We start from the raw sequence: 15,749 nt of genomic DNA on the forward strand, positions 1-15,749 counted from the left end.
AGTATATAAACAAATCAATCTTTAGATTTGTTTATTTTCCCATGTGAATAAATTCCCGGATTTTAAACAACCGTCATTGGCTTAATATTTAGTAATTATTATAAGAAAGACAACGTTTGGTTGGTCAATAATCTTTGGTTGTATACTTTTGATAAATTACACCTTACAATTCTCATTTAGCATGTTTAGTATAAAAAACATATTTTTGATGAATTATTTTGCATTATAATAAAATATTGCAATGAATACTCTAATTAGCAATCAACGTAAGTGAAAAATGCGATTAAATTATGTAGCTAAATTTAGTATCCAATGAAATCAACCCTTTCATCTTGCACAGATACACCTTGTAATTAATTCAGAAAAATGAAAACGAACAATGTGGAAAACAGGTAAATTTAAATGTTTTCATTTTTAAAAGGTAATCACATATTTAATGCTGAAAAGATGATAACTATTCGTATTTTGTGACTACATTTACGATGTAACCATCTATTTTTCAGTCTTTTTAAAAACCTTAAGTGGCTTTACCTGCTTGAAACAGAAACTGGCAATAGATATTTATATATGTGGGTTCGTGGTGTAGTGGTTAAGACCTATGGCTACAGTGCTGAAGGTCCCGGGTTTGATAATGACTCGGGGCGCTGGAAATTTCAGTACATCACAAGTGTGATCTGCACCCTCCCACTCACTTCTCTGGAACCCTGACCGCAGTTAAAACTAGAATGTGTACTTTAGGGGCCTCAGTTAGTTAAATTTGTCCCCTGCTTTGATTCAGAGTATATTATAATACATATAATTTTATGATTTATTCCTTTAAGCACAGTGGCTTGTAAATACCACAGTCCCACTAGGCCACGATCGCACTACGATCTGTGAAAAAGATAAAAATTTTGACGATCCTAGTGCACTACGATCATGGAGATCGCAGTAAGGTCTTAGTACAGGTGTGGTGAGGCCTTCACAATCGTGATGAGCATGGTCAACTTTGGACCTGTTCAAAACAATACTGGATAAATTGTGGTATGGTCATTATGAGGACGTGATGAGCGTAGGAAAATAGTGATAATCGTAGTGAGATTGCAGAATAAGCATGGTGAGAACGTGGTATATTTGTAGCGGAATTGTTGTAGGAGCATAATGAGGAGGTAGTAGCAATGTGAAAGAAACAAAAATTTACTTTTTCATGTCGCTCACCACGATCTGAATTAATTTGAGATCACAGTGAGCGTGGAGTGATCATGGTCTAGTGTAGCTGCGGAACCGTAGCTCTTAGGTCCTTATGTTATTTTTTGACTATTTGCGGACCATAGAGCTACAGATTTTTCCTATTTCAAAACGTTCTGAATTGCGACCCAGGTTCAGGTTGCACTTATTTCTCAAAAAAATATTGTTTATAATCCATGCAAAACTTGTCAATATATATAGTTCGTTTCGTTAGATATTTTTCTATGATATGACGTACCTATTTATGTTTGAATATTCATTTCCTTAACACTATTATCTAATTATATCCATTTGTATACATTCTCCGCCTATTTTATTCGGCCATATTGAATCTCGAAGTGACGTCACGAGAATCAAGAAAAGATAACTCAAATATCCTCGATCTTCTATGTTGGAGGTGAGGAAAACCTATGAAAAACAAGAACAGATAACTCTTTTAGAAACACGCGTGTTGGTTTGTTTACTTATTTCTAAGCGAGAATCGAGTGTTTTCAAGACTTTACAACATTAATTCATTCGAAATATTTAAATAGCTTGAAAGAATTATTATTTCCATTAGTATTTAACCTTAATTAAACGTACTTTCATTCAAAAAGTCATGAAAATAAAATAAAAGACAACGTAAACAAACCAACACATGTTTTCCTATAAGAGTTATCTTTTCTTGATTCTCGTGACGTCACTACGAGATTCAATATGGCCGAATAAAATAGGCGGAGAATGTGTACAAATGGATATAATTAGATAATAGTGTTAAGGAAATGAATATTCAAACATAAATAGGTACGTCATATCCTAGAAAAATATCTAACGAAATGAACTATATATATTGACAAGTTTTGCATGGATTATAAACAATATTTTTTTTAGAAATAAGTGCGACCTGAACCTGGGTCGCAATTCCGAACGTTTTGAAATAGGAAAAATCCGTAGCTCTATGGTCCGCAAATAGTCAAAAAATAACATAAGGACCTAAGAGCTACGGTTCCGCAGCTAGGTCTAGTGGGTCTGGGGCTTTAGGTCGCCAAACGAGATTTTACTGTCAATGGTGGTTGCTATCCTATATAAGATACCACAATAGTGCTGAAAGTGGCTTTAATATACAAATCAATCGATAAACTTTTTTTTATGGCTAACCAAGTATGTATAGTATGAAAGTAAATACATGAATATATTGACTGCAACTTGCAATCTATGATAATTAGATGAAATATCCTATCATCATGATCATATTTTTAAATTCATTTTTTAGTTTTAATCAATTCAACACAATTATAAATAGTTAACATGCATAGTGCAAGGTCTATTACTATATGTCATGCATGTACATATGTATGTCACATTGTCATAATTTTCATATATATATGCAATTTTAGGTGATACAAACCATTGCAGTCTTAAATTATTGCCTTCCACAAATCTTTATTAAATGGTTAACAAAAATGTAATAATGTAATAAATGTATGTGAATTCGAAGCATTTGTTGTACCTTATTTTACTCTTAACTTAAGACTTTACAATGCAATTTAAGTGACTGGCAACAAAGCTTGCTACAGACTAGTTTAGGTAACTGTTAACATATTTTACAACAGAGCAACAATCTTTTTCAGTTCAGTATAAACATAGTTTGCACTTACTAATTGTTTTTTATGAAAGTACCATTATATATATATCTATATATTGGCTTAGATAAATTTTGTCATGTGCCATTTTGAATCCCACTAACCATGCTTACATCATGCAGATGCAGTCTGAGAATATTGACCACTCTATGTACATTATGTATGTAATGTATACAGACCATGTTAGTTTTGGACAACTATTTTTTTGTCGATTTTAAATAAGCAGAGAAAATCTAATTAGTTAGTCATGGTATTTTTGTTGTTAGTTAGAGTTATTCCTCTTTGTCTGGATTGCTTTCTTTGCCTGTTTACAAATGTACATGTACATGTTTTTTTTTATTATAACTGTAAAATCAAGCAACAAAAAAGAAAATATAGAAAACAAAGTCTTATTGAGCACCAAAGGACATACTCAGATATGAATATAATTCAGTATTGAGGTATTTATATGTTTTGTTATAAAATGGTAATATTTGTTTATTGACAGATACCACAGTAAGAAAGCTTGTTTACATATACCACAGTGAAAAATCATGAAGTGACAATGGAGGTGAGTTGTTACTAACATTTGGAAAATCCTTAAAATTATGTTCTGTTGTTATACAGGCTGGCAGTATCAGGTTGAATTGCTGACTTATCTAATTGCATGTCTAGAATTCCAACTGTTTTATGATACAATTCTACTACAATTCTTTTCTGAAGATAGAAAAGTACTAAAGGAGGCATGCTACATGTATGTCTGTACTAACCAGAACTCCTCCATGAATAGTCAACATGTTTACAGTTTTGATGGATATTTTCTACATTACTGAAGTTTTCTTTAGCAGTCAGTACCTGTTAGCGAATTAGTGAAGTAATCTTTAGCAGGCACCTGTTAGAGAATTGGTGAATAAAATTGAGAATCGAAATGGGGAATGTGTCAAAGAGACAACAACCCGACCAAATAAAAAACAACAGCAGAGGGTCACCAACAGGTCTTCAATGTAACGAGAAATTCCCGCACCCGGAGGCGTCCTTCAGCTGGCCCCTAAACAAATATATTCTTTAGCAGTACCTGTTAGTGAATTACATTACTTGATTATCTCCTTTAGGCTTGTAATATATATATTCAGACATTTTTGTAAAGAAAAAGATTGCAATAGATATTTATATATGTGGGTTGGTGGTGTAGTGGTTAAGACCTATGGCCACAGTGCTGAAGGTCTGGGGTTTGATTCTGACTCGGGGCGCTGGAAATTTTAGTACATTAGTGAATTAGTGAAGTAATCTTTAGCAGGCACCTGTTAGAGAATTAGTAAAGTATTCTTTAGCAGTACTATACCTGTTAGTGAATTACATTACTTGATTATCTCCCTTAGGTTTGTAATATATATATTCCGACATTTTTGTAAAGAAAAAGATTGATAATGATTTTGATAGATAATCAAGGAAACTGACATTTTGTTTCCGTGGATGAATAAAGAAAAAATGGCTCTGTATTCAGTTGAATTTAAAAAATGGAAGGTCTGTTTTTGTTTTATGTTTTTCTGCTTTGTATTGATCTGATGAGTTAATACCTATTCAACTTATTTTTGTTGAACCTGCAACATTGATGTAGCGAATGCGAGATATATATCCATCCTAGAATTTTATGAAACTTTTGCAGAAGCTTTTTAATTAGATAATGTCTGAGGCAAACTTTTTGAAACTATATTTTCATTTTCAATATACTTCTGATAGATGCATTTAAATTTTTTTGACATGATAATTTTGTAAACTTTCATGGATTGATTGCTATGTAAAGAGGAAAGAAGCTTATCGTGAAGACCAAGAAATAGCATCTTAAGAAAATGCATTTTTTTTATTAAATTTTTGTATTTAACTGTACATAGCGGTAGGCAAGAAACTTAAAAAAAGTATAGTTTGTTCATATGTTGTGCATTAATAAAACTGACCCAGGTTAGAGTGAGGGTTGAGCCCTGACAAACATTTTTAATAACGCCACATTCTCTCTGTGTTCCAAGTCAGGAGTCTGTAGTTCAATGGTGGTCATACATGTCTGTCATATTTGCTTTTTGTAAATTGTTTTGTTATACATTAGGCAGTTATATGTTCATAGTCGACTATATGGTATGGGTTTTCTCATTGTTGAAGATTGTACAGTTGCCTATAATTGCTTACATCCACTTCATTTGAACTTGAGTGGAGAGTTGTTTCATTGGCAATCATACCTCAATATTTTTTTTTATATTATATAAGCATTCACCATTATCATTTTTGAGCATAGAATGAAATGGTTATAGATTATTACATGACATTTTCCATATCAGCCTTTTATTAGCCAGGGACTTCCACATTTGACATTGGATCCCAGGGCTTTTGTATGTGAGGGCTGATGTGGCTCTCCAATTGGGAAGCCCATATATTGGTCCAAGCTGTTTGCTTCAGACATGAATATGACTTTGGCAAATCAGTGTTTATTACATAAATATACAAAACCCAATGTTTTAGTAACAAATATGTGATAATATCAGATTATTACATGGCATTTTTCATATCACACATGTATTATCAGCCCTAGGTTAAATATCATCCCAAGAGTCGCATGGCTCGAGGGCTGATATTGACCGAGGGCTGATAATACATGCGATATGAAAATTGACATGTTATGATCTTTTTATCATATGCTTCAACAATGGAGAAAAATAACAGATTCATATATTGAATACAGATTCTTTCATGTGGTTCCCAAATAGAAGTTCAAAGAGTGAACGTTCACGAACGTAGGACCCCAAATTTAGTACATTCGATATGAAATCTTTCTATCATGTGCATCAAAAGAGAAGAAAAACATTTCATAGTCTAAGTATATGATAATTATATATATAAACATGACAAGGCCTCAGAGGTTTTTTTTATATTTGTGTGGTCCAATTATCAGTTGGTGTACCTGCTCTCTAGTTCATAGGCTATTGAATTGAAACAAACTGATCTGAATTTTATTACCACAAATCAGTATTGAAAAATTGTTAAACAGACATGTTTATAGATAAAAATGTAATTTGATTGACAAAATCTTGTAAATTTGGGAAAGCAGACATAGTTGTTGTGTAATGTTACACTTTGTAGGACAGGTGATCTATTGATTTCTAGCCTAAGGGAGATAATCTAATAGTAGCACATCATGTGATGATCAGGACCCTGTACGGAAAGAAATGAAAAAAGTCCAGGAAATATAATGCATAAAAGACTTTTTAAAGTTGTTTTCTGTTTTAAATGAAAGGCCACATTATCTAAATGTACATTAATAAAGAAAGCAGAATGCATGAAGCAACTTTAGTGTTAACATATTAGTTAAGTTGTTATACATTCAAGATTTCAATTGTCATGGGCATACATGTATAGAAAATTGGAAGGCATCTCTTTAGATTGTGTTTGTATGTTTCTGTCTCATTGATCAATATAATTTTAAGATCATTATTTTTTTTGGGATATTTTGATTGAGACATACAATGAATTGTGAAGAATTTTCCTGATTTAACATAGAAAAAGCTACAATTACATAGCTATGTATTTCTAGTCTGTATTTTGGTAGTGATTAAAGATTTCTCTGTTTTAGCAAGAGGAGTGATTTTTGTTGTCTCTTTGATAAGAAGTTAATATGTCCTGGAGATATGTTTGTCCATGGATGACCGGAAGTCTGTTGAGTGGTCTGTCAATATTTACCTGTCATTGTGTGACATTAAACTTACCTGTAAATACAGGTACATGATATTGTGTTAATTTGTTTGCCCTTGTAAACACTAATATTGATGGACTTATCCACATCTATCAGCTAAAGAATAATAAGTAAATTAAATGTTCAGTTAATGTATGTCGTACTTCTTACACCACTCCAAAATGGAGAACTAAATTATAAGAGTATTGACATTGGAGTTGTACTATGGAAAGAAAGGAATTTTAAACTATTTTGATAATAAAGAAGGCACAGTTAGGGAAGAAGGAAAAGTGGAGTCAGAAACATTTATTTTGAAGTTTATCTGTTTGTGAATTCTGTCATTTAAGATCTATTTACAATTTCTAAACCATATTTTCAGGTGGAAGTTGTTCTTTTTTTAATCTTAAAGCAAATTGTAAAATGAATAAGTTTCGAATGGTCTGTATAGTCCAACTTCAGAAATGTTAAAAAGATATATAACAGTTTTACAAATACTTTCTACAAAATCAGGTGTTTTACTCTACAGGTAACAAAGGGTCAAGAGTATTGCTTATTGTTTCCCTCAGTCACCCTCTAATGTAAAATAGGAAAAAGGAAAGTTATGCATTCATTTTGGATTAAAAAAGGGAAAATATGTTGTAAGGTACATTGTGTTATTAGTTTGATTATCATAGTATGTTATCACCTCCATCATACAACACAAGTATGTGTAGGTCCATCATACACATAGGTAAATATCCCTCTACATGATGGAGAAAATATGACAAGTATGTAATCTACAGATTACTGATCTCTGACCCTTTGACCTGCTAGATCTGATCCTAGGATTGTATAATACCTGTCAATCATTAAGGGTTAGAGGTGATATACCCCAGTAGATATTGACAGATGTTACATGTCTGGTGTGTATTATTAGACTGGTCAGCCCCAAAGGCTTTATTATTAACTGGTAATTATGGTGTATTAAAGTACTTGGTACATGTTGGCTTTATGGATCATCAACATATTTCTTATAAACTATTTGGATTATAACATGGATTTAGATAACTTGTAATGGAAAAAGTTGATCCTATAAGAAGTGAGAGAGACAGACACTTGGTAAGAATTTTATGTAAAATATATAAAGATTGAATAATTATAATCATGTATTTATCTCCCTTACAGTGTTGTTCTCTAATAAGGTGTCCTTTGTGACAAAGTGGTCATTGAATTAGGTCAGAATTCAACAGACTTTGATGTTTTGACTGCTCATTGACAGTGAATACATTTTCTTTTATTTGCATCTTTTAAAGAGATACAAGTAAACATTTTTTTGTAAAAACAGGTAAACAAAGTACAGCAATATTTCCTGAATCCAACTTTCTTTCAACTTTTTATACGCCCATTTGTTTACAGGACATATTATGGTATACCGTTGTCCATCTGTCTGTCAGTCCGTCGTCAACATGTTGGACAGTAACTCAAAAACAATTTAACTAATTTGCATGAAACTTTGGTGAATGTATATATCTATTGACGTGAGCTGCCTTTCAAATTTATAAAATTTAGATTTTACATTCCCGAGTTATGGGGTTTTATTCATTAAAAAGGGGAGATTAACCAGTTTTCAAACAATTACTCAAGAATGCTGTCACCAGCTTACAAGAAATTATAGTGAATTGTTTATTTCCATTGGCATGAGCTTCCTTTCTATTTTTCTAAATTTTAGATTTTATTTTTCAGAGAACTCTACAGGGTTTAATTCATTAAAAAAGGGGAGATTTTCCAGTTTTTGGCCAATAACTTCAGCAATTCTAATGAAAGTTTTGTGAATTGTTATTATCTCTTGATGTAAGCTCCTTTTGATTTTCATAAATTTCTAATTTGACATTGAGAAGTAATTGAACTTTATTCTGTGAAAATTTGATAGGCTTATCATGTGCGCATGGTGCAGCTGTTTATTGGAAAATAACTTGAAATGAATAGCGATTTTTACTAAGAAGAAATTAATAAGATTGGACAAAATTTGTACAAAAAGTGCAGGTAGCTTTAGTTAATATATATATGTTGTGTACAAGTTGTAATGTTACATATATTCAGTGTTTTGTGAACTACTTAACACAAATGAATGATTTAAGCACACAGTCTTTTGTTTTGCTTATTTCTGTCATATTTTCACAACTACATGATACAATCTAATACTGAGCATTGATACAAAAAACATTATAAGACCACAAAAAGACTCTTTATGGATATAAATATGGTATCAGGAGGAAAATACAATTTGAATTTTAACCATTCAGGTATCCTCATTTCCACTAGCACTAGATGTTAGGTTAAAATATATTAATTTGAATTTAAAACATTAAACTAGTACATTTTAGAAGATGACTGTATCACCTGGTGCAAGAAGGTATGAGGCAAAAAACTTATAACTTGTACAAAAAATCTGCACAAATAATAATTTGTACAAACTTACATCTTGTACACAACATATATATTATAACAATTAAAAATTCTCATGTGATGTTAAACTGCAGTTAAAGGTGGTACCTAACACTACAGGGAGATAACTCTGTAAAGTCAGCTAAACGTTTTAATTACGTTGTGTTGTAAAAGGAATATTAAGCTTCTCAATGATCAAAATTGGTGTTTGTCAAATTGCTATACATGTATAACCAGTGTTATTTTTCTGACAAAACGGTTGGTTCAAAAAAATTTTAATTTTTAAATTTTTATTAAAGTTTTAAAGTAAATACTTTGACAAAATTTAATGAAAATTAAACGATCCAAATTAATTTTAGTGAAAGTGTTGGGTACCACCGTGTATTGATCTTAGTTCTTCATCAGTGTGGATTTATTGTGAATTAATTAATATATGTCCTGATATCTGTATACTTAGCATTAATACAGGATAATAGCATGACACACAGGATACAAATGTTTGGGTTTACTCAGTATACTCACATCAAATAATTATAACTATATTCAAGTATTTAAGGAGGTCTTCTTTCCAATGATCAAATTATAGATGATTAAAAATTGATCCTGTGCAACTTTTCATTGAAATTATTGTAAAAATAATTCTTAATATAATGCTGAAATTTTATTCTTAAATATCTTAAATGTTTTCTTAAAGTGAACAGTATATTCATACTTAAAATAAAATTATTTTCAGAAGTGTTCTTTCTTAAGGTGGTACCCAACACTTTCACTAAAATTAATTTGGCTCGTTTAATTTCCATAAAATTTTGACAAAGTATTTGCTTTGACCCTTTAAATTTTTTTTTTAAATTTTAAAAATTTTGAACCAACCATTTTATCAGAAATATTACACTGGTTATATAGCAGTTTGACCAAAACCTATTTTTATCACAGAGAAGCTTAATATTCCCTTCACAACACAATGTAACTAAAACGTTTAGCTGACTTTACAGAGTTATCTCCCTGTAGTATTAGGTACCACCTTAATAATTTAATTTTGGATGTAACACATATCTGATTGGCTGACAGTGTTTATTCTATCAGCTCATAGACATAATTTAAGAGAACCAGCTACCCGCGTTATTAGTCCCCTACTGACAAAGTTCTTACTTCACACCCCTATAGTCTGTTAATCATACATTTGTTTCTCCAAACATCAACTATTTTGGTTTGTCCTTACTTCACACTCCTATAGCGACTGATGTAGCTCCAATGACTGTCTGTTTATCATACATTTGTTTCTCCAAACATCAAACATTTTGGTTTGTCCTTACTTCACAATCTAATTGTCTGATGTATAGCTTCAATAACTCTGTTTATCATACATTTGTTTCCCCTAACATCAACCATTTTTGTTTGGCCTTAGTTCACACTCCTGTTCTCATTAAAATGTCTGATGTAGCTACAATGACTGTCTGTTTGTCATAACATAACATTGTTTTCATGCATTGGAAATGCATCATGTGCACTTTCGTGCAGTGACTATTGATTAGTTGTGATAAGAGGTGCAAACATAGAGGGTGAGTTAATAATTGATACAATATCAGATCTTAATTTCATTTTATTTAATCTAATTGAGTGAATTTAATGAAAATAATTAAAGTGTAAGGTAAAAGTAAATTTTTAGAAATATTTAAAAATTCTTTAAATCCAGCACAACAATTTTCTTCTTGTGGATTAAAAGGTACTCAAATGGAAATTAAATGTCTACCTCTAGAATTGGTATAGTTTGAGTTGAGCTTTTGTTTATATAACACACAGTTATATCCATGAGAACTTGAAGTATTATAAATCTAAACTGTTTATTTCTTAAACCATCATTAGATGTCTTAATTAACCTTGGGCTGACAAGAAATAGCCAGTGTGTTTTAGTTTAAACATATTAATTTAAAGTGGATTAGGAAACAAGTTATTGCAACTTTGGTTGCGAGTGCTTCCTTGTGGTATTAGCCTGCTCTTTTTCGAAATCTACAAGGGTGTCTTTAAAGTGCAAGAGATATGGCTCTCTCTAAACACGGGTCAGCCATTTATCGTCCCGTTCCGATGGACTGTCATCGTTGTTAAAGACCATACTTGCAAAGGTGTCAAAGGAGAGCCAAAAAATTCAGTCCCTGAGATTTTCACCCCTAAGATCGAACAAGTAACCTTTGTGTTAGCATTAGTCCCTAACCACGGTGTGTGCTATTACTTTAACCGTCGTAAGATGTCATAACCAACCTTGATATGACCAGAAATGGTCAGTGTGTGCTATTACTTTTACCGTCGTAAGATGTCATAACCAACCTTGATATGACTAGAAATGGTCAGTGTGTGCTATTACTTTAACCGTCATAAGATGTCATAACCAACCTTGATATGACCAGAAATGGTCAGTGTGTGCTATTACTTTTACCGTCATAAGATGTCATTACCAACCTTGATATGACCAGAAATGGTCAGTGTGTGCTATTACTTTTACCGTCATAAGATGTCATTACCAACCTTGATATGACCAGAAATGGTCAGTGTGTGCTATTACTTTTACCATCGTAAGATGTCATAACCAACCTTGATATGACCAGAAATGGTCAGTGTGTGCTATAACTTTTACCGTCGTAAGATGTCATTACCAACCTTAATATGGCCAGAAATGGTCAGTGTGTGCTATAACTTTAACCGTCATAAGATGTCATAACCAACCTTGATATGACCAGAAATGGTCAGTGTGTGCTATAACTTTTACCGTCGTAAGATGTCATAACCAACCTTGATATGACCAGAAATGGTCAGTGTGTGCTATAACTTTTACCGTCGTAAGATGTCATTACCAACCTTAATATGGCCAGAAATGGTCAGTGTGTGCTATAACTTTAACCGTCATAAGATGTCATAACCAACCTTGATATGACCAGAAATGGTCAGTGTGTGCTATAACTTTTACCGTCGTAAGATGTCATAACCAACCTTGATATGACCAGAAATGGTCAGTGTGTGCTATAACTTTAACCGTCATAAGATGTCATAACCAACCTTGATATGACCAGAAATGGTCAGTGTGTGCTATTACTTTAACCGTCGTAAGATGTCATAACCAACCTTGATATGACCAGAAATGGTCAGTGTGTGCTATTACTTTAACCGTCGTAAGATGTCATAACCAACCTTGATATGACTAGAAATGGTCAGTGTGTGCTATTACTTTAACCGTCATAAGATGTCATAACCAACCTTGATATGACCAGAAATGGTCAGTGTGTGCTATTACTTTTACCGTCATAAGATGTCATTACCAACCTTGATATGACCAGAAATGGTCAGTGTGTGCTATTACTTTTACCGTCATAAGATGTCATTACCAACCTTGATATGACCAGAAATGGTCAGTGTGTGCTATTACTTTTACCATCGTAAGATGTCATAACCAACCTTGATATGACCAGAAATGGTCAGTGTGTGCTATAACTTTTACCGTCGTAAGATGTCATTACCAACCTTAATATGGCCAGAAATGGTCAGTGTGTGCTATAACTTTAACCGTCATAAGATGTCATAACCAACCTTGATATGACCAGAAATGGTCAGTGTGTGCTATTACTTTAACCGTCGTAAGATGTCATAACCAACCTTGATATGACCAGAAATGGTCAGTGTATGCTATTAGTTTAACCGTCGTAAGATGTCATAACCAACCTTGATATGACCAGAAATGGTCAGTGTGTGCTATAACTTTTACCGTCGTAAGATGTCATAACCAACCTTGATATGACCAGAAATGGTCAGTGTGTGCTATTACTTTTACCGTTGTAAGATGCCATTACCAACCTTAATATGGCCAGAAATGGTCAGTGTGTGCTATAACTTTAACCATCATTAGATGTCATATACAACCTTGATCTGGCCAGAAATGGTTCAGTCTGAGCTATAACTATGAATTAATGTCATTCATTGAAAGAGCCTATTGGAATCAAGTCTTTTTTTCAATCAGCTCAAATTTGACTAGTTTTAAACTTTGCAACATTTATTCTAAGTATAAAATGTATAACATCTTTTTTCCACTTGAATTTATGCCACATATCTATATACATAATATATATATATAATCATTATATGTCAATGAATTTGACTTATTCTGTAAGTTTTTTTTAAAGAATTTCTGTTAACAATATCAGATCATGTCTACAATAAAGTCCTTTATATAAAGGGAATGGAGGTTTCTGTCAATCTTTACTGTCAACTTTGATTGACTTTTCATGGTATGATTCACAGGTTAGTTAATTAATTGTTATCAAGGATATAGATCTCAAGTTTAGGTGGGATATTCATAAAGACGTGAGACAAGATTTGAGAAAAAACTTGAAGGTTATACAAAAAATATTACAATTTTAGATGTACTGGATAAGATATCTTTGAAACAGCTGATTATCAATTAGATGCATGAACATTTTACCAATTTTCTTCAGTTATTAATTTGTGTACAAACATAAGTTTTTGGTGGATAAATAAGCTATAGACTCTGTACTGACAATATGTGTGTGGGGTAATGACTAATGCATGATAAATTCCATAGTGCAGGTGAGAAGCAGATAGTATAGATATTATCATGATTATAGATGAGAATATACAATATTGTAGCAACAATTTTTGAAACCATTGATGAAAGGTAAAGGAAATTTTCTATGGAAACACAAATATATGTGTTAGTTTAATGAATGTTTACAGAATGTGTAAGGCCCAGTCCAGTTGAAATAAGTCTTTAAGAAGAACAATTTTTATATCTCTGACATATATAACAAGTTATATCATATATATATATATACATTGTGCCTATAATTCCTTTCTATACATGAAATGTATGTGTACTTAGCATGCTTTGGATGCCATTTATCTTTCTATTTGTTGAAAATTCTGTCTTTAGCTCTGACAAGCTTGTATTAGAGCCTTTGATGTCATTTAACTTTCCATTTGTTGTATAGTCTGTCTTAAGCTCTGACATGATTTGGTGGAACTTTGGATGCCAGTTAACTTTCCATTCGTTGTATGTTCTGTCTTAAGTTCTGACATGATTTGGTGGAACTTTGGATGCCATTTAACTTTCCATTTGTTGTATATTCTGTCTTAAGCTCTGACATGATTTGGTGGAACTTTGGATGTCCGTTAACTTTCCATTTGTTGTATGTTCTGTATTAAGTTCTAACATGATTTGGTGGAACTTTGGATGTCAGTTAACTTTCCATTTGTTGTATGTTCTGTCTTAAGTTCTAACATGATTTGGTGGAACTTTGGATGCCATTTAACTTTCCATTTGTTGTATGTTCTGTCTTAAGTTCTGACATGATTTGGTGGAACTTTTGATGTCAGTTAACTTTCCATTTGTTGTATATTCTGTCTTTAGCTCTGACATGATTTGGTGGAACTTTAGATGTCAGTTAACTTTCCATTTGTTGTATATTCTGTCTTAAGCTCTGACATGATTTGGTGGAACTTTGGATGTCAGTTAACTTTCCATTTTTTGTATGTTCTGTCTTAAGTTCTGACATGATTTGGTGGAACTTTGGATGCCAGTTAACTTTCCATTCGTTGTATGTTCTGTCTTAAGTTCTGACATGATTTGGTGGAACTTTGGATGTCAGTTAACTTTCCATTTGTTGTATGTTCTGTCTTAAGTTCTGACATGATTTGGTGGAACTTTGGATGCCAGTTAACTTTCCATTTGTTGTATGTTCTGTCTTAAGTTCTGACATGATTTGGTGGAACTTTTGATGCCATTTAACTTTCCATTTGTTGTATGTTCTGTCTTAAGTTCTAACATGATTTGGTGGAACTTTGGATGCCATTTAACTTTCCATTTGTTGTATGTTCTGTCTTAAGTTCTAACATGATTTGGTGGAACTTTGGATGCCATTCAACTTTCCATTTGTTGTATGTTCTGTCTTAAGTTCTAACATGATTTGGTGGAACTTTGGATGCCATTTAACTTTCCATTTGTTGTATGTTCTGTCTTAAGTTCTAACATGATTTGGTGGAACTTTGGATGTCAGTTAACTTTCCATTTGTTGTATGTTCTGTCTTAAGTTCTAACATGATTTGGTGGAACTTTGGATGCCATTTAACTTTCCATTTGTTGTATGTTCTGTCTTAAGTTCTGACATGATTTGGTGGAACTTTTGATGTCAGTTAACTTTCCATTTGTTGTATATTCTGTCTTTAGCTCTGACATGATTTGGTGGAACTTTAGATGTCAGTTAACTTTCCATTTGTTGTATATTCTGTCTTAAGCTCTGACATGATTTGGTGGAACTTTGGATGTCAGTTAACTTTCCATTTTTTGTATGTTCTGTCTTAAGTTCTGACATGATTTGGTGGAACTTTGGATGCCAGTTAACTTTCCATTTGTTGTATGTTCTGTCTTAAGTTCTAACATGATTTGGTGGAACTTTGGATGCCATTTAACTTTCCATTTGTTGTATGTTCTGTCTTAAGTTCTAACATGATTTGGTGGAACTTTGGATGCCATTCAACTTTCCATTTGTTGTATGTTCTGTCTTAAGTTCTAACATGATTTGGTGGAACTTTGGATGCCATTTAACTTTCCATTTGTTGTATGTTCTGTCTTAAGTTCTAACATGATTTGGTGGAACTTTGGATGTCCGTTAACTTTCCATTTGTTGTATATTCTGTCTTAAGTTCTGACATGATTTGGTGGAACTTTAGATGTCAGTTAACTTTCCATTTGTTGTATGTTCTGTCTTAAGTTCTGACAT

At 32.4% G+C, this 15,749-nt stretch overlaps 1 protein-coding gene across 2 annotated transcripts in view; it reads left to right on the top strand.

Annotated features, from left to right (window-relative positions):
• The first annotated feature begins 262 nt into the window (after positions 1–262).
• The window catches only part of LOC139513893 (rho GTPase-activating protein 23-like), a 60,432-nt gene continuing 44,945 nt past the window's right edge, over positions 263–15,749 (top strand). The window contains exons 1-2 of one of the 2 annotated variants that reach the window (XM_071302838.1): positions 263–392; positions 3,337–3,399. In XM_071302838.1, the coding sequence (XP_071158939.1) occupies positions 3,394–3,399 (6 nt within the window). In that variant the 5' untranslated portion in view covers positions 263–392; positions 3,337–3,393. Of the gene's footprint in view, positions 393–3,336; positions 3,400–10,408; positions 10,530–15,749 lie in introns of those variants that run through there. The other variant, XM_071302839.1, reaches the window with a different exon arrangement.

Source organism: Mytilus edulis, chromosome 2 (genome assembly GCF_963676685.1).
Source record: "Mytilus edulis chromosome 2, xbMytEdul2.2, whole genome shotgun sequence".
Lineage (NCBI taxonomy): Eukaryota > Metazoa > Mollusca > Bivalvia > Mytilida > Mytilidae > Mytilus > Mytilus edulis.